This window comes from Stegastes partitus, unplaced genomic scaffold (assembly GCF_000690725.1).
Source record: "Stegastes partitus isolate 25-593 unplaced genomic scaffold, Stegastes_partitus-1.0.2 Scaffold108, whole genome shotgun sequence".
NCBI classification, from domain to species: domain Eukaryota; kingdom Metazoa; phylum Chordata; class Actinopteri; family Pomacentridae; genus Stegastes; species Stegastes partitus.
Window position 1 is genome coordinate 41,201 of NW_007577839.1, and position 27,650 is coordinate 68,850.

The 27,650-nt window shown below is 40.5% G+C and overlaps 4 protein-coding genes across 5 annotated transcripts; 2 read left to right on the forward strand and 2 right to left on the reverse strand.

Annotated features, from left to right (window-relative positions):
- Positions 1–101: 101 nt before the first annotated feature.
- Positions 102–4,282, reverse strand: LOC103354434 (NACHT, LRR and PYD domains-containing protein 12). The gene is made up of 9 exons (XM_008277800.1): positions 4,151–4,282; positions 2,366–3,953; positions 2,086–2,247; positions 1,802–1,975; positions 1,543–1,716; positions 1,245–1,418; positions 965–1,132; positions 706–873; positions 102–587 (listed from the first exon to the last, which is right to left on the reverse strand). The coding sequence occupies exons 2-9, from the start codon at positions 3,940–3,942 to the stop codon at positions 518–520; spliced, it is 2,667 nt and encodes an 888-aa protein (XP_008276022.1). The 5' UTR covers positions 3,943–3,953; positions 4,151–4,282; the 3' UTR covers positions 102–517.
- A 2,322-nt stretch (positions 4,283–6,604) lies between these two features.
- LOC103354438 (keratin, type II cytoskeletal 8-like) lies at positions 6,605–10,875 on the reverse strand. Of its 2 annotated transcripts, none has more exons than XM_008277805.1 (9): positions 10,549–10,875; positions 9,669–9,877; positions 9,483–9,543; positions 9,191–9,286; positions 8,898–9,062; positions 8,530–8,655; positions 8,026–8,246; positions 6,996–7,042; positions 6,605–6,871 (listed from the first exon to the last, which is right to left on the reverse strand). In XM_008277805.1, the coding sequence occupies exons 1-9, from the start codon at positions 10,810–10,812 to the stop codon at positions 6,783–6,785; spliced, it is 1,278 nt and encodes a 425-aa protein (XP_008276027.1). In that variant the 5' UTR covers positions 10,813–10,875; the 3' UTR covers positions 6,605–6,782. The 2 variants fall into 2 exon arrangements, with proteins under 2 accessions (XP_008276027.1, XP_008276028.1); XM_008277806.1 differs by having other exon boundaries at positions 6,775–6,871; positions 6,992–7,042.
- Positions 10,876–11,694: 819 nt separating this feature from the next.
- On the forward strand, positions 11,695–16,695 carry LOC103354439 (deoxyribonuclease-1-like). Its single transcript, XM_008277807.1, has 9 exons — positions 11,695–11,833; positions 12,198–12,286; positions 12,367–12,453; positions 12,544–12,656; positions 12,895–13,007; positions 13,206–13,363; positions 13,462–13,558; positions 13,658–13,790; positions 16,460–16,695. Exons 1-9 carry the CDS (start codon positions 11,753–11,755, stop codon positions 16,570–16,572), a joined length of 984 nt encoding a protein of 327 aa, XP_008276029.1. The 5' UTR covers positions 11,695–11,752; the 3' UTR covers positions 16,573–16,695.
- Positions 16,696–18,538: 1,843 nt separating this feature from the next.
- abtb1 (ankyrin repeat and BTB (POZ) domain containing 1) lies at positions 18,539–26,598 on the forward strand. Its single transcript, XM_008277810.1, has 12 exons — positions 18,539–18,803; positions 19,411–19,473; positions 20,538–20,593; positions 20,715–20,859; positions 20,995–21,154; positions 21,266–21,311; positions 22,662–22,778; positions 22,983–23,095; positions 23,181–23,279; positions 23,390–23,557; positions 23,675–23,875; positions 25,546–26,598. Exons 1-12 carry the CDS (start codon positions 18,748–18,750, stop codon positions 25,750–25,752), a joined length of 1,431 nt encoding a protein of 476 aa, XP_008276032.1. The 5' UTR covers positions 18,539–18,747; the 3' UTR covers positions 25,753–26,598.
- The last annotated feature ends 1,052 nt before the right edge of the window (positions 26,599–27,650 follow it).

The following is a 27,650-nucleotide window of genomic DNA, read 5'->3' on the forward strand; positions in this document are numbered from 1 at the left end:
ACCCGACTTGATAAGTTTCTTTTTCTCCGGCAATCTTTTAAGCCCAAATGTCAAACTATTTAAAATCTAAAAGGTTTCTCAATAAAATATCATTTCAGTGATGAATATGTAGGATCTTTATTATGTAGCGGATGGTAAACTTGACTGTGGAAGGATCAGAGCTGCAAATGATGATTATGTTCTATATTGCTCAACATGATGATTATTTTCTCCCAAAATCTTTTCATTAATACAACATCACAAAAAGAGCTAAATCCCTATTTCCTAAATTGCAGGGTAGATTGGTCAAATTGCTCATTTGGTTCAGCAAACAGTCATTTGATTTACTCTCACATCAATCAATAAAAGCAACAATTCTAACATTCAAGACGCTGGATGTCCTGAAGGTGCATCGATACCACTTTGGCTTCAACAATCAAACTATCAATATCAAAATAGTCCTGTTACTCAGGAAACAGACAAATTCATCAATACGGTATGTGATGCTGCAGCAGATGGACGGACTGATCGGCCTTCTTCAGTAGCTTATTTTACTGCACTGTTCCATGAGGTCAAAAACTTCTTCAGAGAAGTCATTGTACTTCACGCTGAAGGAGTTGGAGACAAAAGCATAGTTTAGATTATTATTAAAACTGCTTTGTTGTGCTTGAAAATTTCATTTTAAGTACTTTCGGTCAAGACGGTTTGTAATTAAGTGAATCATACTTCATCTCCAGCATGTTGTCGCTGTCCTGCATGACTTCAACGAGAGCTGGGACAGCGGCATCGGTCATTTCATTGTTTCTCAGTTCCAGTTCCTTCAGAGTCTTGCTGGCTCTTATAGCAGCACACAAGTCTTCAACGCAGGCATCCGTCAAGTCAGTCATTTCAACGCTGTGATAAAAGACGTGCAAGCATAAATGTAATGCACTGATTTGAAAAAAAGGCATAAACAGAGTTTTTTTTTTTTTTTTCCCCAACTCACTCCAGTTTCTCCAACAGGCAGTTTGGATGTGCAACAGCGTCCCAAAGATGTTTAACTCCTTCGTCTCCTACTTTATTCAAACCAACAGACAGGGATTTAATCCGAGAAGTTTTCAGCAGGGAGCCCAGTTCCTTGAAGACCGGCAGAGTTAACTCACATCGTGTCAAACTGTAAGGTGGAGCAGAATATAAAACACTGCTGTTAGCTCAATGTAACTAAAGTTTTTCGAAAGGTGGTACCTCATCAGTGAATTTAAAATCCTGTCAATGCATGTGATTACCCGAGGGTTTCTATTGGACAGCCTGGTCGACCCAATCCTTGGCAGAGCAGCAGCGCCCCCTCCTGGCCCAACTCATTCACTGACAGATCCAGCTCTGACAGAGCGAAGTGCTCTGACAGTAAAGCCTCCTTCAAGTGAGTACAGCAAGCACCTGTCAGCTCACAATCGTAGAGGCTAAGATAAAGATGAAGAAAAGCAGAAAAATAAGGTGTCTTCTGATTTTTGTTAAGCGACAGTCAGATCGAGCCTCTTTCGGCAAATAAATCACAACAGTTTTAGCATCTTGAAGCTGACTTACGTGACGCTTTTCAGTTTACAAAGGGAGTGTTGCAAGGCCTTGCACAAAGCCTCCACTCCGTTTTCACCAATCACGTTGTGAGTCAGGTTCAATGTTTTCAACTGCGACTGACCAGAACACAGAGCTGCTGATAAAACCTCCATGGATGGTGCAGTCAAGCCACACTTTTGAATCCTTATAAAAAACAAAATCAGATTAGTTTTTAAAGCAAACAAAATGCAAGAGTTTTAAAATGAAATTGCACTGTTTAGATGCATACTGTAGTGTCTGTAGTTTGCAGTGTGGACTATGCATTGCTTTGCCCAGCATTGCAAAACCTTGATCCATGATCTCATTATGCCTCAAATCTATGTAGCGCAGCTGAGCGGTGTCCGAGGCCAGCACAGAGGCCAGGTCTTCACAGCTTTCCTTTGTCAGTTGGCATACTGGAAGGCTAAAATCAAAACCAAAATATCAACAAAATCTAATCTTTTGTTTTTCTTTCCTTTGAGAAATGTTAAAAAAAAAAAAAAAAAAAAGAAAGAGCGAGAGAGTTATTCTTACTGTAATGTGTGCACCTTGCAGTGTCTGAGTCCAGTACAGAGAAGCCTTAACTTTTCATCACCAAGGTTGCTATAAGAGAGATCCAGCCCTCCGGTGATTCCTTTACTGAGAGCTGAAGCCAAGTGATGGACAGCCCCAGTACTCAGGGAGTTTTGAGTCAACCTGGAGGACACAACAGAGCAATCTCACATACTGATGGCAATATATGACGGTACACTGAACACATAACGATGATGAAATGATACGAATTTTAAATATGCATTTTTCAAAGCTGACTTACGTTATCAGGTGTGAAAGACTCATTGCTGGAGCTACGACTGCTGCCATCTCCTCTGTCAAATGTTTTGTACTGTAAAAATATAATTCGCTCATCTCGCCAATGTATGTAGCAACATAATTCAGAACTACACAGTTCTGGAGGCTCAGCTTGCTGTAGCTGACACCCATTCGTGGTGATGGGGAGATGGTTTCTCTTACCAAACTCTCATTTTGAGCTTGATGAAGCAGATTCAAGAATCTGTCGATTTCCTCTTTATTGTGTCCCTCCAATGCTGCCTTTGAGCTGCTTTTAAACCAGCTTTTGAAATCCTTGATCTGATCAGAGTTGAACTGTCCCAGCAGGGTCTCCAGGGGGTTGCGCTGAATTGTTTCTGACAGCCCTGACAAAAAGAAATCTAGGTACTTTGCATCATCTTTGTGCCTTTCCAGGATCTTCTCCAAACCCTCATATGTGGACCTGTCCAAAAAGACAGACACAGCCAAGATGAACTCCTGCATCAGTTGCGAGTGGAAGGAGAAGACACATGTATCTGACTCCAGGTCACCGTCTACTCGCAAGAAAACACCAGCTGAGGTAAGGAACCGCTGAAACCCAAAGGAATCCATTTGCTCTTTGGTGCAGCTTGAATGTGGTTCAAGGCAGCAATGAGAAGCCATCTTGCCAAGGGCCAACACCAGCTCTCGGTTGCAGGCCTCATTCAGCGACAGAGTGCGAAGCAAGTGAAGCAGGATGTGTACAAACAGCTGAGTTAAAGTTTCAGGAAGCTGTGCTCCAGAATCAATCAAGGACTTGTACATGGAACAAACCGTCCAACAAAACCTCGGAGTTGTACAAAAATTGTAAAAGCCGAGAGTCTTTTCCATGTGTGTTAGTGCTTTGCTGGCAGCAGCAGGGTCAGTAAAGAAGCTGGTAAAATAAGCTTCTCTTTGGGGCTTCAGAAACCCAAACACCTCAACCTTGGTACTGCTGAGAAACCCCAGACATTTCGTTGGCCTGGTTGCAACCATAAATGTTGCTCCTTTCAGCAGTGAACCGTGAAGCAGACTGGCCACCAAACAGGACACTGAGGCTGTCCGGGTCGGGTCGGAGCAGAGGGTATGAACAGAGGGGTCCAGGCTGTATTTGTACTCATTCAGACCATCAAAGACCAATAACACATCCTCAGGCTTCTGCAGAACCAGGGGCACGGACTCAGGAGGGACATGATGCTTTTGGATTAAAGCCTCCAAGGAGAGCGCACCTTCAAGAGAATTTAAGTCCCTGAACCGAAAATGGAAAACATAGGAGAAGTTTTGGAGTTGTTCTCCTTTTGCCCAGTCGATAACAAGCTTTTCTAAAGCAGTTGTTTTACCTGAACCCGCTGGACCTAGAAGTGTCACGGTTTTAATCTCACCAGACAGAGCTGTAAAGATGGCACGATCAAGGGGAAGCAAGTTGTCAAGTGCTTCCTGATCTTCACCAGTGAGTGGGTGTATGTATTTCTTGCTGGTTATAACACTGACAGGCAACTCTCCACCAAGAAGACTCTCCACGCCCCTCGGCTTCAGGATGTGAGTCAGTACAGCTGCTTTGTCCATTGTGTTAACAGCTGTTGATACATAAAATAAAACACAAAGGTAAAAGAATCTACTTCCACCGCGACAAAGCAGACAAAAGCTCATGCATGTCTGGAAATAAATTACAGGGCAATAAACTGCATGTTACAACTTTGAAGACTGTTTACCTATGTCTCTACACAGTGCAGTACAATGCACATTTAGAACATAAAGTAGAAAGTATGGTTACCTTCAACGCAGTTTTGATGGAGAACAAATCAAAGCAAGACAGGGTTTTCAGGAAGTGTCTCAGACTGCAGACGGGTCTCCTGTGTGAGTACAAAGCGTACAACTGGTCTGTACGTGTTGCCAACCTATAAAAACTGCAGGCACTCAAATCAGAAACCAGGAAGGGTATCCTGGAAATTTGTGCCCTGAACGCTGTCTTACAGAGAACAAGGCGTGGTGAAGTGGGGTTTAAAATCTGTTTGAGCAGACCAGTATAGAAAAAAATCTTTAATGTTTTAATAATATTTTTCATTTTAAATGAATGTTTCTATGAGGTTCAAGAATAACAACAGAGGCAGATTATTTTTTTATAACAATTTTGGAGGTGTTGTTGAGGTAGTCTTGCTTTGCCAGACCATTCTTTAGTACATTTCATGAATTTCTGCATATTAGTGATTTTAGCGGATATCAGCGGATCGATACCAGATCTTTATGCTCTAAAATCGATTCTCAAATCAAAATATCGATACTTTAGATACTTCAATTACTTCAGGTAATGTATATCATTACCAGGAGCACACTGGAGAGTCACTCATTTATTGAGATCTTGACTAAATGACAAGCAGTTTGTGGGCACTACTTTTTCTTCCGCCTGGGTAAGTGCGTAATGCGTAATGCGTAAGGCGTTAGCGCCGCGGCATGGTTTGTGATGTTTGTGGAAAAACGGTAATGAGTTGTGGCAACACAACAAACTTTGTGAAACACCTCAAGTTAAACCACAACACAGAATACGAGACATTTATGAGGAGGCAGACAGAAGAAGACAACAGGGTCAGGTGCTGCTGCTCGGGCAGGACAGAGGGAGGACATGTGGAGCTTCAAGCAGCCTTAAGCACTGTTGCTATTGTTCAAGTGAAAAAATGTGATTATGAATTAAGTAACTAAACATATGCTTCAGCAAGTAGCTGCAATGAGTTCAGCTTGGAGTAATAACGTGTATCACTGAGATAATCTCACATTGCCAAAAAAACCCTACATTTATTCAGGTAAGGTTTCCTAGAGAATTGATCATTTAAAGCGGATTACATAGATTAGGTGTCATTAAATTATACAGCGCAATTACGACAACCATGGTCAACTTAGAAAAATATATACTCGAAAAGATGGATTAAAAAAATAACATCTATTAAATATATCTATTATTTACAATCAGTCTAATTTGCTTGAACTGTTGAATGACTATTTTCAAATATACGTACTGACAAACTTGTGTAATTATTGTGGCAGTTATACATGTCCTCTGTTTGTGTTTTCTGTTGTTGGATTAGCTCTGCGATATGGATTCTCAGCTACATACACTTTAGCCACCTTAGCAATATTGGCATTAGCGCCTGTTAGCAACGGTACAACAATAACCCAAATATAGAAAAGCGAACACACAAACTTCACTGGCTGCATCACAACTCACAGGAAGGGCAAGGATTCTTCTCATGCACCTTAAATCTTACATGAAAAACCACAAACAAACATTGATGCGCTTTCCAAAAAGAGGTCCCTCTGGAAACCTTTGCCGCTCACTGTCTTTGGTGGTAGGAAACAAAACTGTGTGTCACACTCAAATATGCGCTGGCAACGGGAGGCAGTTCCACCAAGGTCACTTCATGCACCTTACAAATGACTCTGGGCACTTTCCATGAAGTATTTACAAGAATAAATGCACAAGTAAATAAATGTGCTGAAAAGAGCGTGGCTCCATCACACCATCCCAGCCGCGGGCATGCAGGTGGGAGAGGGGGGGGCGACATGGTTTCGGGCGGACAGCCGCCCAGCTCTCGGCCTTTCCAGGGACGCTGCAGGAGCAGGACGCGGAACATTGTGAGGGACTCCTCACACGCTTGAGTGATTTGAAGTTTAAAAGTCAAGTGAGAGTGAAAAGTGTGATCAGCCCCGAGCGGGATTCGAACTCCGGGTCTCCGACTCCAGGACCATTGCCTGGTGCGGGAAGGGGCAGCTTAGGGTGGTGAGCTAAGCACAAAATTGTTTGTTAAATCAAATTGAGCTTTAAAGCAAGGACAGATGTCCAAGTCCCATTTTTATCATAACATTGTTATAATATAATATAATTAGCATATATTTATATGTTGCACCTTCTATCTGACTAGATTTAAGTGTTCAGTCATTGTGACAGTGATGCTGTATAACCTGTGTAGCTCCTACTGCACACACACACACACACACACACACACACACACACACACACACACACACACACACTAACCACCTATCGTTTAACAATATGAGTATCTAACCAGGCAAAATATCAGACAAAACTAATCAGTGGGATGTATTATCAGTTGGTATACATTAAATGTTTTTGTCTGGTATCACATCACCAACTACTGCTTCAGCGTGTAGCATGTTTTGATGTACTTTGATGCCTTTTCAAAATTATTATCCAAGAAAAAGAACACAAATGTTCATGCTGCTGAGGATGTATTTATTTTCAGCAACTGGTAAATAATGGTACAAACATAAAGAAGGGAAATAAACAACACACAAGTGGCTCATTCATGCAGTTGGCTTATATAGCTGATGACAAAGAGGTTAATGTAAAGGTAGACGAGTGATCCAGCAGTGTTGTTTTTTTTTTTCCATCAGCTGTACAATATGTCATGGGTCTCCACTGTCTTGATGAGAATTGGGCCTGACTTTCGCTGTTTCTGCTCATTAGTAAGTGAGACGGCTGTTGGAAAGAGGAAGATATGAAAATAAAATGAACACAGACAGCACAGGGTGCCACTGTAATGTTTGCGATGGTGGTAATGATGATGTGATTTTTACGTATTAAAAAAAAAGTACTTACTTACTTTTGTTGGGCACTGTTTGGATGTTGAGAATTGACTCCTGTCCAAGTCTGTCAATGAGGAAGCAGGAAATACAAGGTAAGCATTGTTGTAGGGATAAAGTAATATAAATGATTGCTAAAGATGCATAAAGTGTTATGTTGCTGCAACGGGAGCAGCGTAAAATCTGATAAACTGCCTCATTGTCTGGGTTTATGGTAAAACAGAAAATGCGTGGTGGTTAACAAGACCTGCATTTGCCAAAACAGTTCTAACCTTCAAAATGTTTCTTCTTGTAAAACTGTAAGAAAGCCAACTTCTGACAAAGAATAAGTATCACCCTTGTGTCAATTGTCAAAGGTTGATTTTGCTTTTTATTCCCTGTTGAACAGCAGTTATCAGTAGCCATCAAATACTAGCAGGAATTTTCTGCCCTCTGATCTCAGAGCCAAGTAGGAGCTTATAGTGATTTAATTCAGCACAATGAGGTAACTTGTTTGGACAGTACACACAAAAGTGAGATTTGTTTATTTTCTTGCACAGCTTTGAAAACTGAAAAAGAAAAGGTTTGGTCCTTTTGTCTGACTGATGTTGTGATTGCTTCTCCTTGCGCAGCACACCCAAATCTCCAACCAAACTGTCAGTTGGCTGTTTGGTATTGTGGGTAGTGTACATCAGGTTTTCAAATGAAAAGGACTACTGCTGCTGAATCCAGTTGTATCTTTTTTTTTTTTCAATTGCTGGAGTACTCTTTGAATCTCAAATTTAGGAGTATCATGGGAAAAGTTGTAACCAATAGTCAGGGAATCAATAAGAAAACTTGCCACTGTTGAGCTCTATCAGAAGAACTCACTTTTCAAAAGTACAGAAGGGCGCTGGAGCACAATACTTAATTCATAGCCACTGATTGTACAAACAGACTAATGTATCAACACTATTGTGTCTATGATAAATGAGATTTGATGTCCTTGAACTGAGAAGCACTTGTTTCAGCTGCATTTTGCTGGAAGATGTGCTGAGAACTTGGTTTCAACTAGATTGCTCCACAACTCACCTTTGCTCTTCTCCTTCCAGAAGCTTCCTGTAGGTGGAGATCTCTATGTCCAGGGCCAGTTTGACATTCATGAGCTCCTGGTACTCTCTGAGCTGCCGAGCCATGTCCTGCTTGGCCCTCTGCAGGGCCTGTTCCAGCTCCCTGATGCGGGTCTTTGCATCCAGCACAGCCCGCTCCCCACTCTCCTCCACCTCAGCGATGTTCTTGTCAATGCTGGCACGCTAAAAAAGTGAAGGTTTGTTTAGATATGAGTTTGTCAATCAACCCTTTTGAACAAGTTAATTGACTGTCTGTGAATATCATTTTGTTAATGTACCTTGCGGTTACCCAAAAAAACCCGAAATACCTGAGGGGTCAAGATACAAACATACACATACTTCATGCGTGTATTAATTAAACTCATGCTGCCTTCTGGATTAGTAGTTAAAATGCAGATTCAAGATCAAATAGTAAGTTTAGTTACCTTTGACTTTCAACTTGAGACACGATAAACCTTGTACTCACCTGTGCCTTTGCAGCATCAATCTCCTGCTGCAGGCGGGTGATCATTCTTTTGAGCTCAGATATTTCGCTCTTGGTGGTATGCAGCTCATTTCCACACTGGCTGGCCTCAGCAGTCATCTCGTCAAACTGGTGCAGGCAGAGATAAAACAGGGGAACAAAGATCAGGTTAGACAAAGGTGGTAACGCTCGAAAAAAGAAAAAAATCTGGATGTTCTAGTACATTTATGAGCTTTAGCTACCTGTTGACCCTGTCCATATGTCTAGGTTTGATTAGAAACTTGTTTTGCTGCTTGGTTTACTACACAAACTGTACACTGAGATGCAAGGGATCACATTAGACCCCAGGGCGATGCATTTAGCTTCTTCACCTTTTTCTTGTACCAGCTTTCAGCTTCTTCACGGCTGCGGGCAGCAATGTCCTCATACTGAGCCTTGACGTCAGACACTATCTGATCCATGTTCAGGGCTCTGGAATTGTCCATCTGCACCACCACAGAGGTGTCCTTTAGGCTGTCCTTCAGCTCACGCATCTCCTGTTGTAAAACAACACATGCAGCAACAGTAAGTGGACAAAACCCCGAATACAAGACAAGTTCACATACCGAGCACTGCACATATTTTCTTGGATTTAAATGAGGATTTTCAGTGAATGTTTATGTACCGTGTCGTACAGAGCCCCCAGGAAGTTGAATTCATCGCTGAGAGAAGACAACCTGTCATTTAGATCCACCTTTGACAGATATCCTGCATCCACATCCTGGAGGCAGTAAGGAGAAAAAATAAAAAACATTAAACAACATTTCGTCACTGCCTAATCTATTCATTTCATTACAAGTACAGTGATTGAAATAAAACAAGAGTCAGCTCAGTGGGTTGAGAACTTTTTAGGACTAGCTGTTGTTTTTCTTTGCTTTAAAAGTAAAGCCATCGATTGCTGTGATTGCTTACTGTACCTTTTTGAGCACAACAAACTCATTCTCTGCATCATTCCTTTTGTGGATCTCATCCTCATACCTGAAACAGCCCCAATATCAGATTACACATGCAGATATTGTCAGTGTGCACTTAATTAGCATATGTGTAAAACTCCAGCTCACTGATTTCATAGCGGTTGGGTTTCTTTTACAAAAATGTCTTACTTGGTCTTGTAGTCATCCACATGTTTGTGCATGACGCCGTTCTCCATGTCGAGTCTCTGTTTGTCATTGCTGAGAAGCTCCAGCTGCTTTTGCAGGTTGAAGATGTAGGCCTTAAGCATGGGCTCAGTGTCAGAGGCAGCGACAGTCTGTTGCTGCAGCAGCTTCCACTTGGTGTCCAGCATTTTGTTCTGCTGTTCCAGGTATCTTACCTGGGACACAAGGAAGAAGAGAAAAATAGAGACTAACGTCATTCACAGAGATCAGTTCAAATGCCTGTAACACAGCTACAGTCGTCCTCAAATGTATTCATACCCGTCCATTAAAAAAAGGCAAAATTCACAATAGCCAGTCAAATAACTAGAAACTGAAAAAAGTAATAATAAATTAAAAAAATTGTTAAATTATAATTTAGTGAAATAAGACATTGATTTTGAATTGTGGGTGAAAGGAATAATTAAAAGAAGAAAAAAAAAACTGTCCCGGACAAATTAGAGCACTTCACTGATGAGCAGTGGTTCAAAATACCTGTCAACAGGTGCAGAAGTCTGATTGAGAGTTACAGAAACACCTGATTGCCTCAAAGGGTTGGTCAACAAAATATTAGTTCATGGGGCCCATCATGCTATATATATATATATATATATATATATATATATATTTCTGTTGAACCACAATTCAAAAGCAATGTCATGATTTTCATTATTTTTTTATTTATTATTACTTTGGTCAGTTTCAGCTTATTTCAGTGACAGCTGTTTTTTTCCTTCTTTAATGGGAGGGTATGCATAAATCTGAGGACGACTGTAGGAGTGAATTATCTGGATTATTTAGGCTGACAGTTTTACTTTAATCAGGAAGACTTTAGTGAATCTCCTCTTACCTTATCAATGAATGACACAAAGCGGTTGTTGAGAGTCTTGATCTGTTCCTTCTCTTGGGTGCGAACAGCTTGGACAGTGGGGTCGATGTCGATGTTCAGCGGGGTGAGCAGGCTCCTGTTGACGGTTACAGATGTGATGGGGGGTGCATAGTTAGTTGCGGTGCTGATTTTGGGGATGGAGTAGGATCCCATAGACTTGCTGCTGAAGGTCCCAGAGGACATGTACATTCCGGAGCGGCCGCTGCGCTTGCTCCTCAGGCTCATGGTGGTGTTGAGTGGAGATTTCTCTGCTGGTCAGGATGGAGAGTTCAGGTGGTGGTGGTTGTGGAGCTCTGTAGTGTATGTTTTTATCTTTTTTGGCTTCTTTATAAAGCTGGACTGGGTGTGGTATGATAGTGAAGTTATGTGAATGTGGATGAACCAGTCATGCCACTTGTTCTCCCACCTACCCCCATTGCAAAGACGCATAGTTTCTGCTACGCTGGAATCTATTCCTGCTCCACGGCTTTAAGGTGTGATGCTTTTGAGTTATTTTTTATATATTACAAGTCTTTTCTGGAGGTCATCAACAGCTCTTTCCAAAATTCAAGTGAGTTCTACAATTCAAAAGGATGTAACATCTTTTTTGATAATAATCTAGAATGTGTGAAAGAAATGGGAATCCACTGTAGTGCTGCAGGAGGAGTGATGGAAGATTTTAATTAAAACATCAGGCCAAAGGTGATTTTAACTGCAGGATTATGACTACGTCTTTATGCAAATTTAAAAGCTGTATATCTAGATTGCCTTGACAATGTGCCCAAATATTATAAAAACCATGTAACATGTAGAGGTTTTTGGGAGAGTCTTATTATTTATCTATCAGCCGTCTTCTGTTTTCTCCTTCCCAAAATCAGTTTAGATCACAGAGGACAACAGACTGAATGTGGTGTATTTGGTTCAACTTTCTGCTTATGTCATTAACCACCGTACTGCCAGCCAGTTGTAAGCACAGAAACCGGTCCGTCCTCTTGATGCCACACAACCTTTGCTTTCTTGCCAAACGCTCCCGCTCTCTGATTGTCCAATCACTTTCTTCCCTTAAAACAACAACTACAGAGAAATAAGTTTCCCACACCATCAGGTGCAGCTTTATTCGGGAGGTTTGTTATCCGCACAACTTCAACAACATCAAACATCTGTATTAGTTGTTCTCCTGTCAGATATGAGGATTGCTTCGTTCAACGCGCAGAGGTTTGGGGCGAAAAAGGTCTCAGATCCAGATGTCCTGTCAGCTCTGGTTAAGGTAAAACACTTTTGCATTATTGTGGCACAGTAAAGCATGAAGTGGCTGGTTTCAGCAGCTCTCTGTGGTTTATTAGACAGTGAGGATCTGTTACTCTCAGAAAAACCATTACACCTTTAGAAATGAATTAGGAGGGTTTTATTTTGGGGGGCGCATTGTTCCTGGGATGTGATTTTTGGCAAGCAGCCAGGTGCTGTATTAAGTAGGTTTATTCCTTGACAGACATAACTCTGTTTAATCCACTGTCACAAGTTTTGAGGAAAAGTTAAACCTGACTGGCATGAATTACTCAAAAGGTAAAAACTTGCCCTTTCTTTTCTTTAAAGCTTGCTCTACTCTTACTGAAAGCTTTTGACTTTTGTAGATTGTGTCTCGATACGACATAATAGTTATTCTGGAGGTGATGGATGTGAGCGGAGCTTCTGTTCAAGTGTTGTTGACAGAACTCAACAGGTGAGTTTACATTCTTTTACTTAAAAATGAAGCTACAATAGTTTACTGTGCATACTTTTTTACTGTTTGTTGTGTCTCAGGGTCAACACATCTCATCACTATGCTCTGCAGCTCAGCACACGCCTGGGAAGGAACAGATACAAGGAACAATTTCTGTTTCTTTACAGGTACGTTCAAATTATATTACCAAATTTTAATACTGTTGTAATACAACCATCAAACAATTGTATGAAAGCACACTTTTGTCCTTCTGGAAGGGATGATGTGGTCGACCTGATCGACTCTTATCAATATGAAGACAACCAGCAGAACAACATGGATGCTTTTGCGAGAGAGCCATACATTCTCTTCTTCAAACCTCGCAACACAGGTGAGTATGTGCGCAGAGTTATGTATATGAGTGTGTTTGTTGGTTAAAACATTAGTCTGTTACCATGATGACTCTGGTATGTCTGAGTCATGTCTATATGTAGACACCTTTGTTTGTTTTTTTGAGTCTGAGTTGGATCCGATGCTAACAAAAGGTGGCAGGTTTATCAAGTTCGGTCAGTCAAAATGTCCCTGTGAATCCGCACATGTTAAAGTTACGATGACTGTTTTTGTGGCAGTGCTGAAGGATATCGTGCTGATCCCGGTCCACAGCACACCGTGGGACACAGAGAAGGAGCTGGATGAGCTGTACGAGGTCTTTCTGGTAGCCAGACAGAAATGGAAAACTGATGTGAGTTTCATCAGCATAACACACATTAATAAAATATTTACAATCAGACATTTACAATCTACAGCTATTACTTGACTTGTAATATATAATTGAACAGTCTTTTAAATAGCCACTTTTGGTGGCATCCTCTGCATTCTCACATCCCATCTAAAGAATATAAGAAATGCTATTACTCCTGACGTGCTTGTTTTCATCTAGAATATGATGATCCTGGGGGACTTCAAAGCAGATGGTACATATGTCACAAATGAGCAAATGAAGGAGATCCGTATTCGCAGTGACAAGAATTTTCACTGGCTGATTGGTGATGAAGTAGACACCACCGCAAAAACGACAAATGACCACACCTACGACAGGTAGCTACATACTCATTAGCAAAGATTTGTGGCAGGATTGTTTCTCTTAGAAAGAGAATGTACATGCTGTCATATGAATTAATGTACTTCTTCCACAGGATCGTTGTGTATGGAGAAGAGATGCTGAGAGCCATTGTGCCAAACTCAGCCAGGCCATTCAATTTCCACAAGGAGTTTGCTATGACAGAAGAAATGGTGAGCGGTCCCTTTTTAACCCACGTGCTATGCGCTTGTACAGCTGACTGTCCTAGGTTGTGGGAATATTTATCATTCAGTACACGCCCACTCCAACAGGCCCTGAGAGTGAGCGATCACTACCCTGTTGAGGTGGAATTATGCAGCACTACTCCTTTCTGGATGACAAAGAGCCTCAAGAGATGTGCAGTTGCCAACACGCCCCGAGCATCAGTTGACAGAGGTGTCACAGGTAAAGAGCAAAACTGTAATTTGTCTGTCACTGAAAGACATGGCGTGATGTGTTTGACGAGACATGCTTGATATTTAGTTTTTTTGTCATGTACAGTGTCGTGTTGTCTCTGTAAAAAGCAATGCTTGGAATTTGGGAGTGTCTTGGACAGCTCAGTTCAAAGGTTTTGTAAAACCCCTGTTTTAAATACATATTTTAGATATTTTGTGATTATTTAGGGCTCCATTTGTAGTGACAAAACTCAATTTTGGGTTTAAATTATAGGCCATATGACATTCTTTACTTTTCCTGTGTAGAAGTTTTATTTTAAGACCACAATTTGAGGTGGGTCTTGCTCATAAACGTCAGCTAAAATTTATTATTTCCTAGCTTGGACCACACCATCAATGAGATGCGCATGCTTGTTAAACTACCAATGAATGCCCCTAAGAATGGAGAAAAGACTAAGCAATTTGCGAATCTTCTGCAAATTGCTTAGTCTCTGCTGAAGTAACTGACCCATGGTGTTACTGAGGGTCTGCACCACTGCTGCTGTAGGCTGGCAAAGCTGCTCCAATGCTAAAGGGTTGTCCAGAAAATAAGATAGGAGGTCCGACACAATATGAGAAAAATGACAAAGGTGTGAGAGGAAAGTGAGTCGGGTTGCAATGTGACCTGTGATAAATAGAGTATTGAAAGAGGAAACATTTGGAGATCTTCGGATTGTAACTGAATGCCAAGAGTTTGTAAGGGCTTATCGAGTGTCTGACTTGAAACACAAACAATGGTTGTTATCTCGGTTGCTTTTGTTTTGTTTGAGTGAGTAACCCCGGCAGTCTTTGGAGATACAGTAGAGGTTGAATACAGTGACAGTAGGGTTGAATTTAACAGGTGTCACATGGGAATCTGCATTAAATGAAGCTGAAGAACCTAGCAAGACTCATTCCAGCATGCATATCAAATTATTGATGGTTTAATTTCCCAAAGAGCAGGTTTGGTTAAAAAAAGTTTGTGCGAACTGTAAGAAAGCAAAATGCCATACAGAAAGGTTTTGTGGTGAAAAAAATAAAATAAAATAGCATCTGGGTGGAGCGACATCCGTGTAGAGCTTAAACTCACCGAGGCAGGACAGTTGGTCGTGGTAGAGGAAGGAGACAGCAGTCTGGTTGATGAGGGGTGTTGCCAGAGTAGCATGATGTTGTTGAAGATAATTCTGTCTCGAACTGCATTGGTGTAGATGATGCAAGTGCGACCTAGTGTACAATTAGGAACAGGAGACTGTTGATGTGGGCGGTAGAAGTGAGACAAACATTCTGGTATCTATACTGAAACTGGTAGAGAATCTGGCATCCCAGTGCTAGAAAGGTGAGCATTGCTAATGTGAGTAATAGAGGTGCAAGAAACTGGCATCCCAGTGCCGGGGGGGGGGAAAAAGCAGAGGATTGTTGTTGTCGGGGATAGAGGCGAGTGAAACTGGAATCTTGGTGCCAGAATAAGAGCAAAAGATTGTTTAGGTGGATAATACTGGTGAGAGAAACTGGCATCCCGGTGCCAGAAGTAAAAACTGATTTCAGAGTGCATGTTTCCAGTGGACAAAGATGGGCTGGGACTGGAGAAGCTTTAGCAGATGATTTGTTTGATGGAGGAACTGCTAAAACCAGAGAAAACGGTGGTGAGATGAGCTACCAACCCTGTACCAGTGGGGGAAGGGAGGGAGGAAGGTTCCTGAAAGAGGGGATGGAGAAGAGGACTGGTAACCTGGTGCCAAAAGAGGGGTTGAGAAGTTAAGACGATGAAAAGGTGAATTAGCATCCCAGTGCTAGAGATGGTGTTTGCTGTGGTGGAGCTGGGAATAGGTCGATAGAGGAAATGGGGGATAGAACAGAGCAGACCTGACAGCTTGGGCAGAGCTACAGAGAGCTGAGGCGTCTGCCGGAGAGAAGATTGTTCTTATTTATCATCTGCTAATAACTGGGAAATTTTTAGAAGTTGAAATAGTTTAAGTATGCTGTTGGTGCAGTGGTAGGTGACCCCCTTAAAAGCTCTCAGAATGCCCTCAGCGGTCCAGCAGAGATTTAATGTAGAAGGAACATGCAAACTCCACACAGAAAAACTGATCAAGTTCAAACCCAGAATCTTCTTACCATGAGGTGCTTACGACTGCATCACTGTGCTGCCCCCTTAAGGAAGAGTTACTTATAATAATACATACACCCAAACTGACATTTATACACTTAAAAGATCAGTTTTAATTCAAGATAATGTGAGCAAAAGCTGAAAGATTTTCAATAGAGACAGAATATATGACAAAATTATGGCAAATTAACTGAAACAAGAATAATTTAGTCTGATAACAGATGCAGAATGTTAGCCTCCATTAACTCAAACACATTTTGTGAACACAAACTCAGCCAAATAGGCGATCAGTCTACTGACAAAAAAGTTCCTTTGCTGTACTTGAGCAAGAGTACATTTTTAAAATGATACGATGTGTATGAAAATTTACAACCAAAACAGTTAGATATTTATACATGGTATGATTGATGCTTTTTCTACCAATTATAAGTCAGAATGTTTTTCCCCTTAAGTTGAATTAAAAATCTCCATATTTGGATGGAGAATTCTTTCTTGTTACAGCTATTATGTATTAACTGTATCTGATACATTTTTGTGTCTTTCTATACTCACAGACAACTTGCAGGATGATGTCTTGAACCTGCAGAAAGAAAACCTCCTGCTGGAGCGAGAAAAACTTAAACTTCAGATCAGCTTATTAAAACAACGGCTTGCTACACTCCAGTGAAATGAAGGAATGACAAAAAGATCCCAAGCGCTGCTGGTCCTTCTAAGCTGTTTTCCCATCTCATCATTTCTGTAATTTAAAATTCGCTTTGGAAAATAAATAATAATTTGATATACATGTTTATCCTGGCTGTCATTTAATGGATAAAAGCAAGTAACTTGCGCTGATATGAAACAGTACTGTGACTTTGTATGGTGTGTAAGTGTGTGTCTTGCCCTAGTAAGAAACAGACACTTGGGCAAGCTTTGTCTTGTAGTTCTGTGGTCGAATGTTGGAATTCAACAGCTTCTCAAAACAAGAGCATAATCCTCAGACACTGGGGCTCGTGGTCAATCCTGTTTTAACACAGTTAATATTGCTGTGCCACATGTGTAAATGCATACTGCATTATTAATTTAAAGGTCCCTGATTAAGAAAATCTATTTTTATTGTGTTTTGTGGCTGTTAGAAACTTGGAGGTGTAAAGGAAACACTGTCAAGAACATTAAAAGTGATAGAAAATCTTTGTGTCACACACTCATCTACATCTGTGTGAGCTACCATGGGGGTCAACTGTTTAGCTCTGCACTGTCAATCAGAAACAGAGAGAGTCTATAAACTGCAGCAGTTTAGCTGCATTTAGAGCTATATACACTGAAACAGCCTATTTAGAACATGGCTAAAGTCAAGGGTTATACAGTCATGATAAAAGGAATTGTCTTTATTTTGAGCCAAAAAGGTGAAAGACACACTCTGGAGACGTGTGAGATCTTCATAAATTTTCCGAAAGAGTAGACAACATTTAATGTTTCTGCAAAAGCCTGCATCCCATTCAGTGATACCTGGAAAGCATCACTACAGGTTTGGACATTGCTCAAATGTAACACACTTCTAATCTGCCTGAGTCGCACTGTGTTTTGACTGTCAAATTTACATCGATATGTTGTGCAGTAGACACCCATGGGTGGCGTCACTCCACTTTGACACAAGCCACGACTTGATCAAGCCCTGCGTTACCTGGGTGAGGGTGTGTGACACTGTATGACCCGAAACACAGAATGAAACATAACTGATGGTGTGTCACATGTTGAAAGGAGTGTAACAGGTATCCCACAATGGTAAGGAGAAGTAAAAGCAGGAAAATAGAGACTGTTGCTCTCACTGTAAGAAGTAGTTTAACTGTCTGCAATAACACATCTGTGTATTTCTCTTGTAATGTGCGACAACATATCCGTCTCCTCCCTCACACGCTTCACATTAAATTCCTCTCTGTTACTTTAAGTGTTTGGGGACCAGAAATATTCGGGGTTGTGCTGCAAATATTTGGGACAAGGTGTCAGTTACTTGTGACCCCCCAGGACCTACAGGAGGAATCCAAAGCTTTGGCAATGTGTTTACTGTTGTTTCATGGGTGCAACTAAGTCGAACTGGGGGAGGATCTTACACTCTAATGCTTTCCTTAATAATTGGAAATAATTATAAAATTATTCGAAATACTGACAGACAGATCTGTATACGCAGTTCACAAAAGTAGGACACATTTAACGTATTTTCTACTGTGTATTTAAAGTGAGAGAGTTTTCGCAGTATTAGGAACTAGTACAAAACAGAAGCAAAACTGGATTAAAAAGTTGGAAGAAATGCACTTAAATAATCGCAAAACTCGCTATTTTTTCCGGTATTATTGCAGTGAACTTATCAAAACAAACAAGACGATAGAGCACGCTGACGTATGGTGCATTCACGTACCACACGTCAGCTCGGATATTCGACAGTTACAGCCGCTAACATGGACTCACTCAAATAACGCAGTAGTATGTGTCTGCAAGATTGTCATCAAACTGAGTCTGTAGTGAATATATATTTTTTTGCTTGATGGTCATTTTTTTGTAATTTTAAAAATGGGTGTATTTGCGTTGCAAGACTATAATGTACATCCGCCGTCTCTCAATTCACCGCCGTTCCGGACATCAAGTGAAGTGGACGCTATGTGGTCACATGACCGCTGGACCTGTTCTACCAAAACACCGAGGACCTCCGCAGCTTGTCAACAAACGTTCAAGAAGGTGTGTCAGCCTGCCAACTTTCTCCGCGTCCTACCGAGTAAACTCCGAAGCTCCACCAAACCATCGCTCTCCTGTCCGGTAGACAGGCCGTCTCAATGCATTACAGAGGACCGAAAACACCGCAGCGATCATGGATGCGTACGATTTGTTTAGTAGTTGCAGAAAGGGCGACATTTGTAGAGTCAGGTAACCAGCGGCTCTGTTGTTGACGCTATTTTTGCCTCTATGCTAAAAGCTAACCTATATCACTGTACGTGTTCTACATTAACCTTGTTAGCTAGCAGAGTGTTAGTCTTTATTTGTTTGGCCTTGTCTGAACTACAGACTGGCGGCTACCACCAAAGCTAACCGCATCGCTAATAAACAGGAGGGCAGTGTTGCTAACATTAGCTTTGATGACCCAGCTTGTAACTTTAGCTAACGTTTGTAGGTCAGCTCCTCGGTTTCCAGATGTAACCGGGGTACCAGCTTCTAGTGTCAGATGCTCAACAGGGTGGTATGTGAAGAATTTAGTGCTGCACAGTTTAGACTTCCTCTGCTTTGGGACAGACGTGCTAATTAGACTGGACAGGACAAGACCTGCCAGTTAAAAACACTTGCATGCATTGTCAAAAGAGGATGCTTGTATACGCATGCATGTGAATAATCTGCATGTTCTCAGTGGATTCAGACATTTATACTTTCACTCCACCCTTTGAATCCACTAAAAACATTTGATTCAGCATCTCAGTTTACGACTTGTCGTGACTATGTTTTTTGCAGCACGTCACTCTAACCACTTTTTTTTTCTTAGATACCTTGTTGAACAAAGAGATGTGGATCTCAATGTAAGAGATAAGTGGGACAGCACCCCCTTGTAAGTACAATGTAATCTACTTCTTTGGCTTGTCAGAATCAGCTTTATTGGACAATCAGGCCTACACATACAGGGAATTTTACTCTACCTTTGACTTTGCTCTCAAAAATGCTTGCACAGCAAACACACACAAACAGGTTTCTGAAAGAAATACTTGTGTGACCACTATTGATATGTGTGAAAAGGCATGTTGGAAGTGAACCAAAAGTGTAGTGCAAATTGTGCAGATTCTGATGGTAAGACTAAATACAGTTATTGACAATAAATAGAGAGGTATTGACACTTTATATGCATGAGATTGATGGATGATAGTGCAACAAAGTAGAGAGCATTGTTGCTGGAATTAAATAATGGCAGGTATGTAATGTACGAGGTGCGTCAGAAAAATTCCAGGACTGGTGTCACAAAAGATATATTTCAAATCCATGCTACAAACTACAAGTTTTCCCCTTACAAAGTAATCCCCCTGGAGTCTAACACACTTTCCCAGCCTTCTCTGCCACGCTGCCATGCACTCCTGGAAGGATCCTCCGCAGCTCCATCGTCACAGCCATCTTGATGTCGTCCACATCTTCATAACGGATCCCCTTGATGACCCCCTTGAGTTTAGAGAAGAAGAAAAAAATCACACAGAGCCAGGTGGGGTGAGTAGGGAAGTTGCTCCAGCACAATGATGTTCTTCTCAGCCAGGAACTGTCGGATGCTCAGGGCATTGTGAGCAGGTGCGTTGTCATGGTGAAGCAGCCACGACTTGTCCTGCCACAACTCTCGCCTCTTCTCGTGCACTGAATGAAGTAGGATCTCTTTGTAGACGTGCTGGTTGATCGTCTGAAGGGGCAAACTTGTAGTTTGTAGTTTGGGTTTGAAATATATATCTTTTGTGACACCAGTCCTGGAACTTTTCTGACACACCTTGTACAGGGATTCAACAAGAGTAGTTCCTGTCATTTTGTTCGTCAGAGTCAATAGGAAGAAATTGTCTTGTGTGTGTGGTTGTTTTGGCATTCAGAACCACAACCGGTCATTATCGTGGCCACTTTAAATATTAACACCTTGCCCTTCAGGTATTATGCCTGTCTCTGTGGTCATGAGGAGCTGGTCCAGTACCTGTTGGCGAGTGGTAAGACTGAAATTTCACAGGTTTAAGTGATGCAATCATAATAATAAACCCAATGCAACATTGTACTGCAATGTTGTGTTGAGCTTTACAAATGCGCCAAAATGTCCTGCATTGCTTTCAGGTGCCAAGTGTGAAGCCAACACGTTTGATGGCGAGAGATGCATGTACGGCTCCCTAAGTGACTCCGTTCGACGCCTGCTCAAAGACTACAAGTGTGTCAGTGTCCGCGCCATGCAGCGGGACGATTTCAACTACTTTCTGCACATGTAAGGCTCAGCTGTTTCAGGCATATACATTACAAACAAGCGGAAAAATGAGAGGAGTCAACCTCTGCAGTTTGTAAATGCACCTGCTGGATGGTAATAAACGTTTATTCGATGCATACGTTTTCTGGGTTTTAGGTTGTTAGAGCAGGGTCAGCACAGTGACGTCAAGTTCTTGGTTCATGGACAAACGTTTCCGGCCCACCGATGTGTCCTCAGCGCACGCTCGGAGTACTTCACAGAAATGTTTGAGACCAAATGGAAAGGAAAGAACCTCATCACCCTCAAACATCCTTTGGTAAATACATACGTTTACTGGTTAATTAAATATGAGCAGCCTGCTTTGTCACATTGTCATGTCTAATCTACAGTATTCACCAGTTATATTGGATATATCTGTATCTATCAGATCAACCCTGCAGCCTTTGGAGCCATCCTGCAGTATTTCTATACAGGTGGGTCTGTATTAGAGCAGCAAGTATTCAGGCTTCGACAGTGGCCACAGTTGTTTGACAGTTCATACTGTTTTTTTAATTGTTGGAGTAGTGGTGGTCTGAAGGTTTGACAAGCGAATGTGTGACCTGATAGTAGCTTCTTCAACTGCTGCACGAGAAATACTCAGTGGCCTTCAGGTCAGACTGTAGTTGTTAAAGTGTCAATGTGTGTAACTGTGTGACCGGGATGTTACTTCTTCTTGAAAGTACACCAAATAAATAAGGGTAGAAAAATGTGCCAAAAATACAGATTTATTATATAAATTAGTTAAAAATGAAGAAATATATTCATGTGTCTTTTTCTGAAAAAATAACAGGTATATGCCACTGCATTTTAAAACACAAAAACATGTGGTTTTTTATCACTATTTAAAACCAGCAGCTGTAGTTGGCTTTAGGCTACAACTGATTGTGCTCACTGGGTTTAAGGTACCCTCACAGTTTGTGACTGGTACAGTGCTGTGGAGGTGGTTGCGCTATTTTATCATCATCCTAAATAACTAATCACCAAGAAATATTTATTACAATATAAACAAGCTCAAGCTTGAATGAAAATTGAAATATTATTATAATTCAAATATTATCCAAGTGTAGAAGCTCAGTCCTTAAAAAGTTGTGTTGTCTGGATTTTCACACTAAGCTCTCTGCATTAGTTCAACAAAAAAAAAAAGGCTGTTTGTTACCAAGCTGTGTCATCTTTACTGTAAACTTTGCTCAGACTCCCTGTGTCTAAAGACAATCTCCTTTATTAATGCTGCACATGTGGAGTTAAAAATGACTTAACGAAGCCTTATGTATTTTCCACACGCTTATGTTTGTTGACTGCAGAGAGCGAATGAGGCGTACAGCGCTGTAACTCTTTGCTCTCAAAAATATGGGATTCTACAGAAAAACAGACTTTAGCAACCTGCAATTATGCAAATCTAGTCTTAGTTAAAGGCATAAAACACACAAAAAATAAGTTCTTGCAATTCCTAATGCGTGAAGGAGTCCTCTTAACAAATGTTTTATGAAGAAAGTAATAATCATCAATAACACCCAGCTTGCTTTAAAGAGAAAAAGTGAATATTTAAAAGAAAACTTCCTTTTATTAGGGAATACTAGCGAGCCAGTTAAGCAAGCGAACAGTTTTTTTTTTACAATGTGATTGAAGCAGAAGAAAAAAGGTAACTGAAAGATATGCAGTAATGTTAAATATTTCTGTAACATGCAAACAGCTGTGCTCATGCTAGTGTAGTCCTGTGTATGAAAATACCAATAACTGAAAAGGTGTGAATGTAAGTCCAACTCTTGACATCCATTTTGTTCCAGGACGTATGGATATTGATATAAGTCTCGTGGAGGACAGCAGGAGACTTGCTAAACAGTGCAAAATGGCAGATCTCATAGAGGAACTGGAGAACAAATGCAAGCAGGTGTATGAATTTGGTAAGACAGTTTTCTTTTTTTTTACATTTCCACCAGCAATACATGTACTGTATGTGCATTTCTATCGATATAAACAGTTTTTCCAATCGTGTTACACATTTTAAGCTGTAGCCCTTTTTTCTTGAGCTTGGGATTTTTTTCCCACATGAATGGTCCGTCTTGTGCCTTTTTTTTTTTTTTTAACTTTCTCTCCTTATATTGAAGTATCCAACAAGCCGGGAATCTGTGTGAAAGTTCTCAGCCTGGAGCCTCACAGCTGTCAACTTCAGGAGGAGATGGCTCAGTTAGCAGACTGTGCGCTGCCCACTGAACTAAGAGTGAGGACAGGATAGATCTAAAAATAAGATTTTTTTCACTTTATCGTAGCTGCTGTTATATGCTGGTTGTGCTGATTTTCCGCAGGTTGGATTTGGTGAACTCCCCTTTAACAGAGTCGACCGCTTTCCAACTTATCCTGACATCTGCTTCAGAGTAAATGGTTTCAGTTTTCTGTGTCATAAGGTACGAACTACAACGCTCACAAAAATTCCTCCACACTCTGCCCAGATCCTGAAAGTAAAATTCATGTTACATGGTAAATTGTGTGTGTGTGTGTGTGTGTGTGTCTCCAGGCATTTTTCTGTGGACGTAGTGATTATTTTAAAGCCTTACTGCAGGATCACTTCAGTGAAGGAGAGCAGCTGCAGTCCCAACCCAACACCCCAGTGATTACTTTACACAACATCTCCCATGAAATATTCATCCACGTCATGTATTACATCTACACTGATGACACAGAGGTTTGTGCACAATGTGTGTCCAAAGTGATTCTAAACTTGTCAATCTACAGCCCTGCGATGCTTCTTGAATGTTTATCATCATCACTTGATACCTGACTGGTTCCTCTCCACGTCCAGTTAACGTCGGAGAACGTGTTGGATGTGCTCTGCATGGCTGACATGTATCTACTGCCGGGGCTGAAGCGTCTGTGTGGGAAGACGCTCGCTAAGACTATATGTGAGGACAACGTTCTGTACATGTGGAAGACGGCGAAGCTTTTCCGTCTGTCTCGGCTAGAAGATCACTGTGCAGAGTTCATGGCCAAGATCATTGAGCGGGTGGGTGTCTGTAGGTCTGTCTCGTTACTAGTGTGAGCTTAAATATGACTGGATAGCAGGGATATCGCATCTGGTGGTTCTTTACTGTGTATATATACAGTTGCTGATGTTTAGAACGTGAGTACAGTCAGTTAGATGAGAGAATTGATACAACTCTCATCAATTGGCAGTAAGTGATTCAAATCCAAATACACCTTTTGTCAAATTCAGCATTCTTCGAGGTGTACCTCTGTGTGTGCAGTATATTAAAAAAAAAAAGATTTTCTTACGCAGCCCTGGCTGATCCACCTAACACTATTCCAGTTTGCTGTGATTGTGAAAGGGGCAGTGGACATGAGAGGGGCTAAAAATCAAGCACATGCTAACCATCTAAACATGCTAAATCAGTAAATATCAACAATATCACACTCTACCCTTCAGCATTAAGCTGGAGCCAAGAGGTGATTAGCTTAGCTTAGCTTAGCATAGCATAGCATAAAAACTGGGAACAAGACAGAAGTTACTGCATGTTTCAGGATCCTGCTCCTTAGAAAAATACTATTTGTTGTTCTTGCATTTGTATTTTGTACAAGCTGACAGACATGAGAGGATCATCGATATAGAATAAGCGTCTTTCTAAAATTCCCAACACTGTGTTTTTGAAAGTATTTAATTTCTAAAAAAAAAAAAAAAAAGCCTTACAAACTGTGCTTTCATTGTTGCTGTGCAAAATGTTTATGCCAACAGTTTCAAGTTATGTGTAACGTGTATTATATCTGACTTACAAAATACAGCATGAAGAGCATGTCAAGATATAAAAGAGGAAACTAAGATCCTGTCTATCAGAACTAACACAGTTTTATAAAAAGGAATACAATAAAGAAAGTAACTGTAGCTGAAATTAAACAGAACTTCTAATAAACGCTTGTTGGTACCTGATGTTGATGGTACTTGACAAGCTCTTTATCTGTCATCGCCCACCTCTCAGGCCATTTTGCAATTTTTCTGCTGGTGTGTTTGGGAGCTTCAAAAATAAGATCCCATTTTTTTCACAGTAAAACTACTGTGAGCCCAGGTCTGCTCAAATGTTTTTTGACAGCCACGCTTATTCCCCTTTAGGATAGGGCAGATCGATTTGGGTAAAAATATCTACTAATTATTTGCTGTATAGTTATTTTTATGCTTCACTTTAATATTTATTGTACATCAGATTTATAGTATGTGATGGACCATTACCCAATGAGAAACCAATGAAATATTAACACCTTGGTTAATGCAAGGATGAGACTCTAAAGATATAATTAGCTTCAAACATACATGTATTTATTACTTTTTAATGCTTATTGCTATTAATATTACATTATTAAATGGCATAGACGATATAACAATTGTCACGCAAGCTGTCACCTGTGTTAAGTTAAATAAAAAGAGCAACAATATATTTCCAGTAAGAAGATAATGGAACATCTCTGTATATAATCGCAGACAATAAAACGGGTAATTTATGGCTCAAGAGCAGCATTTAACTTACACAAAATAATACAGATTTCATGAAAACAGCAACAACCTGAGTCCTACACATTGCCTAACTTGCATGCGATTTGCTAATTGCAGTGTTTCAAATTCAGATTTTCATTTGAAATGAGTGAATGAATTAACAACTGTGTACCCGTTGCACCCGTCTGTCACAGCTGGTGGACCAGGCCGAGTTTGCAGAGATCATAAAAGAAGACGCTGCATCGTTAGAGGAGCGACACGAGACGGACTCCGTCCCCCTCGTAGACGACATCCGCTACCACATCGCCAGCAACGTGCAGACGTACAGCGCCATCGAGGAGGCCAATCAGAAGCTGGACGCCTTGGAGGAGCTGCTGTCCAGCATCAATATTGACTGCTGAGGGGTCAGTAGGTTGTGGTTTGTGGTTTTTACGGTAAATACTTTGAGAGGTGAAAAAAAACTGCAAGCGGTGAAAAGAAAAACATATTTGAGTGTATGTTTGTTTCTTTTATTTTATTTACAGTATATCGAATAGAATATATATTTGAAAGCAGCTGGTTGTGACGTTACAGAAGCATACTGGGGTACAGCTGTCCATGTTGGCCATTGAAAATTTCCTTGAGAAAAACCATGTAAATCTGTTTCTAGGTTCTGCAAGAGGGGTTTGAAGAAATTGTGTATTATGTATTCACAACAGAATATCTTTGCATTGCACATGCATGAATTTATTTTAGGCATTAGTTGTGGATGCTGACATTTAGGCTAGCTGAATTTTTCGCTCTTTGAAAATGTAGTTTTGCCCAAACAAAATTCCTGTTTTACATTGAACCTTGTGAAAGTTTAATTTTCAGAGTTAATTTATCCAGAAAATAGTTCTTTGACCTCCTAATTTGAGGTTGCTTAGAACATAGTTTTATCATGTATGTCATGTGCAGAAGCATTTAAGATTTTGTTGACTTTCTCTGCAGCTTTTATTTTGTCTTTTATTTGATTGCTCGCTGTTGGAACAGTGACATGCCTGCAGCGTGAATCCTTACACTGAACCCCTTCTGACATTATCATGCACTTTATTTAAATCTAAGATTATGAATCTCTTTTTCCAACAAAATGCTCTTCCCTAGTGTGTGTACCAGACAATAAAGTTGTCAGCGATGTCACCCATCTCTCAGCCTCACTCTGCTGTAATGAACAATGGATAAATAACTGCACTTCAATTTACAAATTAAACCTGGTATTGCAAACAGCAGTTCTGTTTCATTCAACATTGTGTGAGTTTTGAAATTCCTTTTGCTCTGCTGGACTGGAAACACTTAAACTTTATCATTTAGAACTAAACAAGCATTTAATATGAACTGTTATGTAATTGTAAGCCAAAGTAAGGGCATTTTGAACTGTAGGTGTTTATCAACAACGATAACATCTCCCATAAAAATATATTAAAATTAATTTATTTCAACCAGTATTTCAATATTTAAATAAGTTGTTAGTTTTACAATATTGTCATTCATGTTTTTAATAACCAATCTCCACTTCTGGGTAGGAGAAGGAGTTATAGTTGTTGATGTGTAATTTATTTAATATACATTCCAGTGTGTAATAAACTATTTGTTATGGAGTTAATACAGCTTATAAATATATTTAAAGTTGCTGCTAACGTTAGCATGCTAACATGCTAAACCCCTTCTTAACATTAGCATGTTAGCATACTCACTGTAGCATTTAGCTCAAAGCACTGCTGTACACAGATGGCCTCACAAAGCTGTTAACATGACTATAATCTATTTCTTTCTTTTCTTTTAATGATATAATATATTTTACAAAATTATCTGATCTAATATATCAGTAAGCATTTATTGGTGAGAGTTTATTAAAAAAAAACAAAAAAAAAACGTATTTGAATCAGAGAAAAAGTTCACAGAGGCACCTAAAGATGGCGCCATTTCTCAGTTTATCACCAAACTCGGTGGCTGTGAGTTTTCTTTCACTGGAAAATGACTGTTTTTCTGACCTTTTCTATTGTGAGAAACAAAAAATTCCTACAGCCAGATCTCTGAACTCCTGGGAACATTTTTCTGAATGGAGCCATTTGACATAAATTCATTTGTCAAATCACTCGTTTGTCACAAGTTCACAGCAGTGCAAAGAAGGACAGTAGGGATGTGAGGCACAGTAGGCTGCATGTTAGCTGTGATTTAGATCTATGTACATGTCCTGCAGTGTGCTTGCTCTGTAGTTTATCACTGGCGTCCCTGTGGACTCCATTGCTCTCATTTCAAAGAGTTTTGGGGGTTAAGGCCG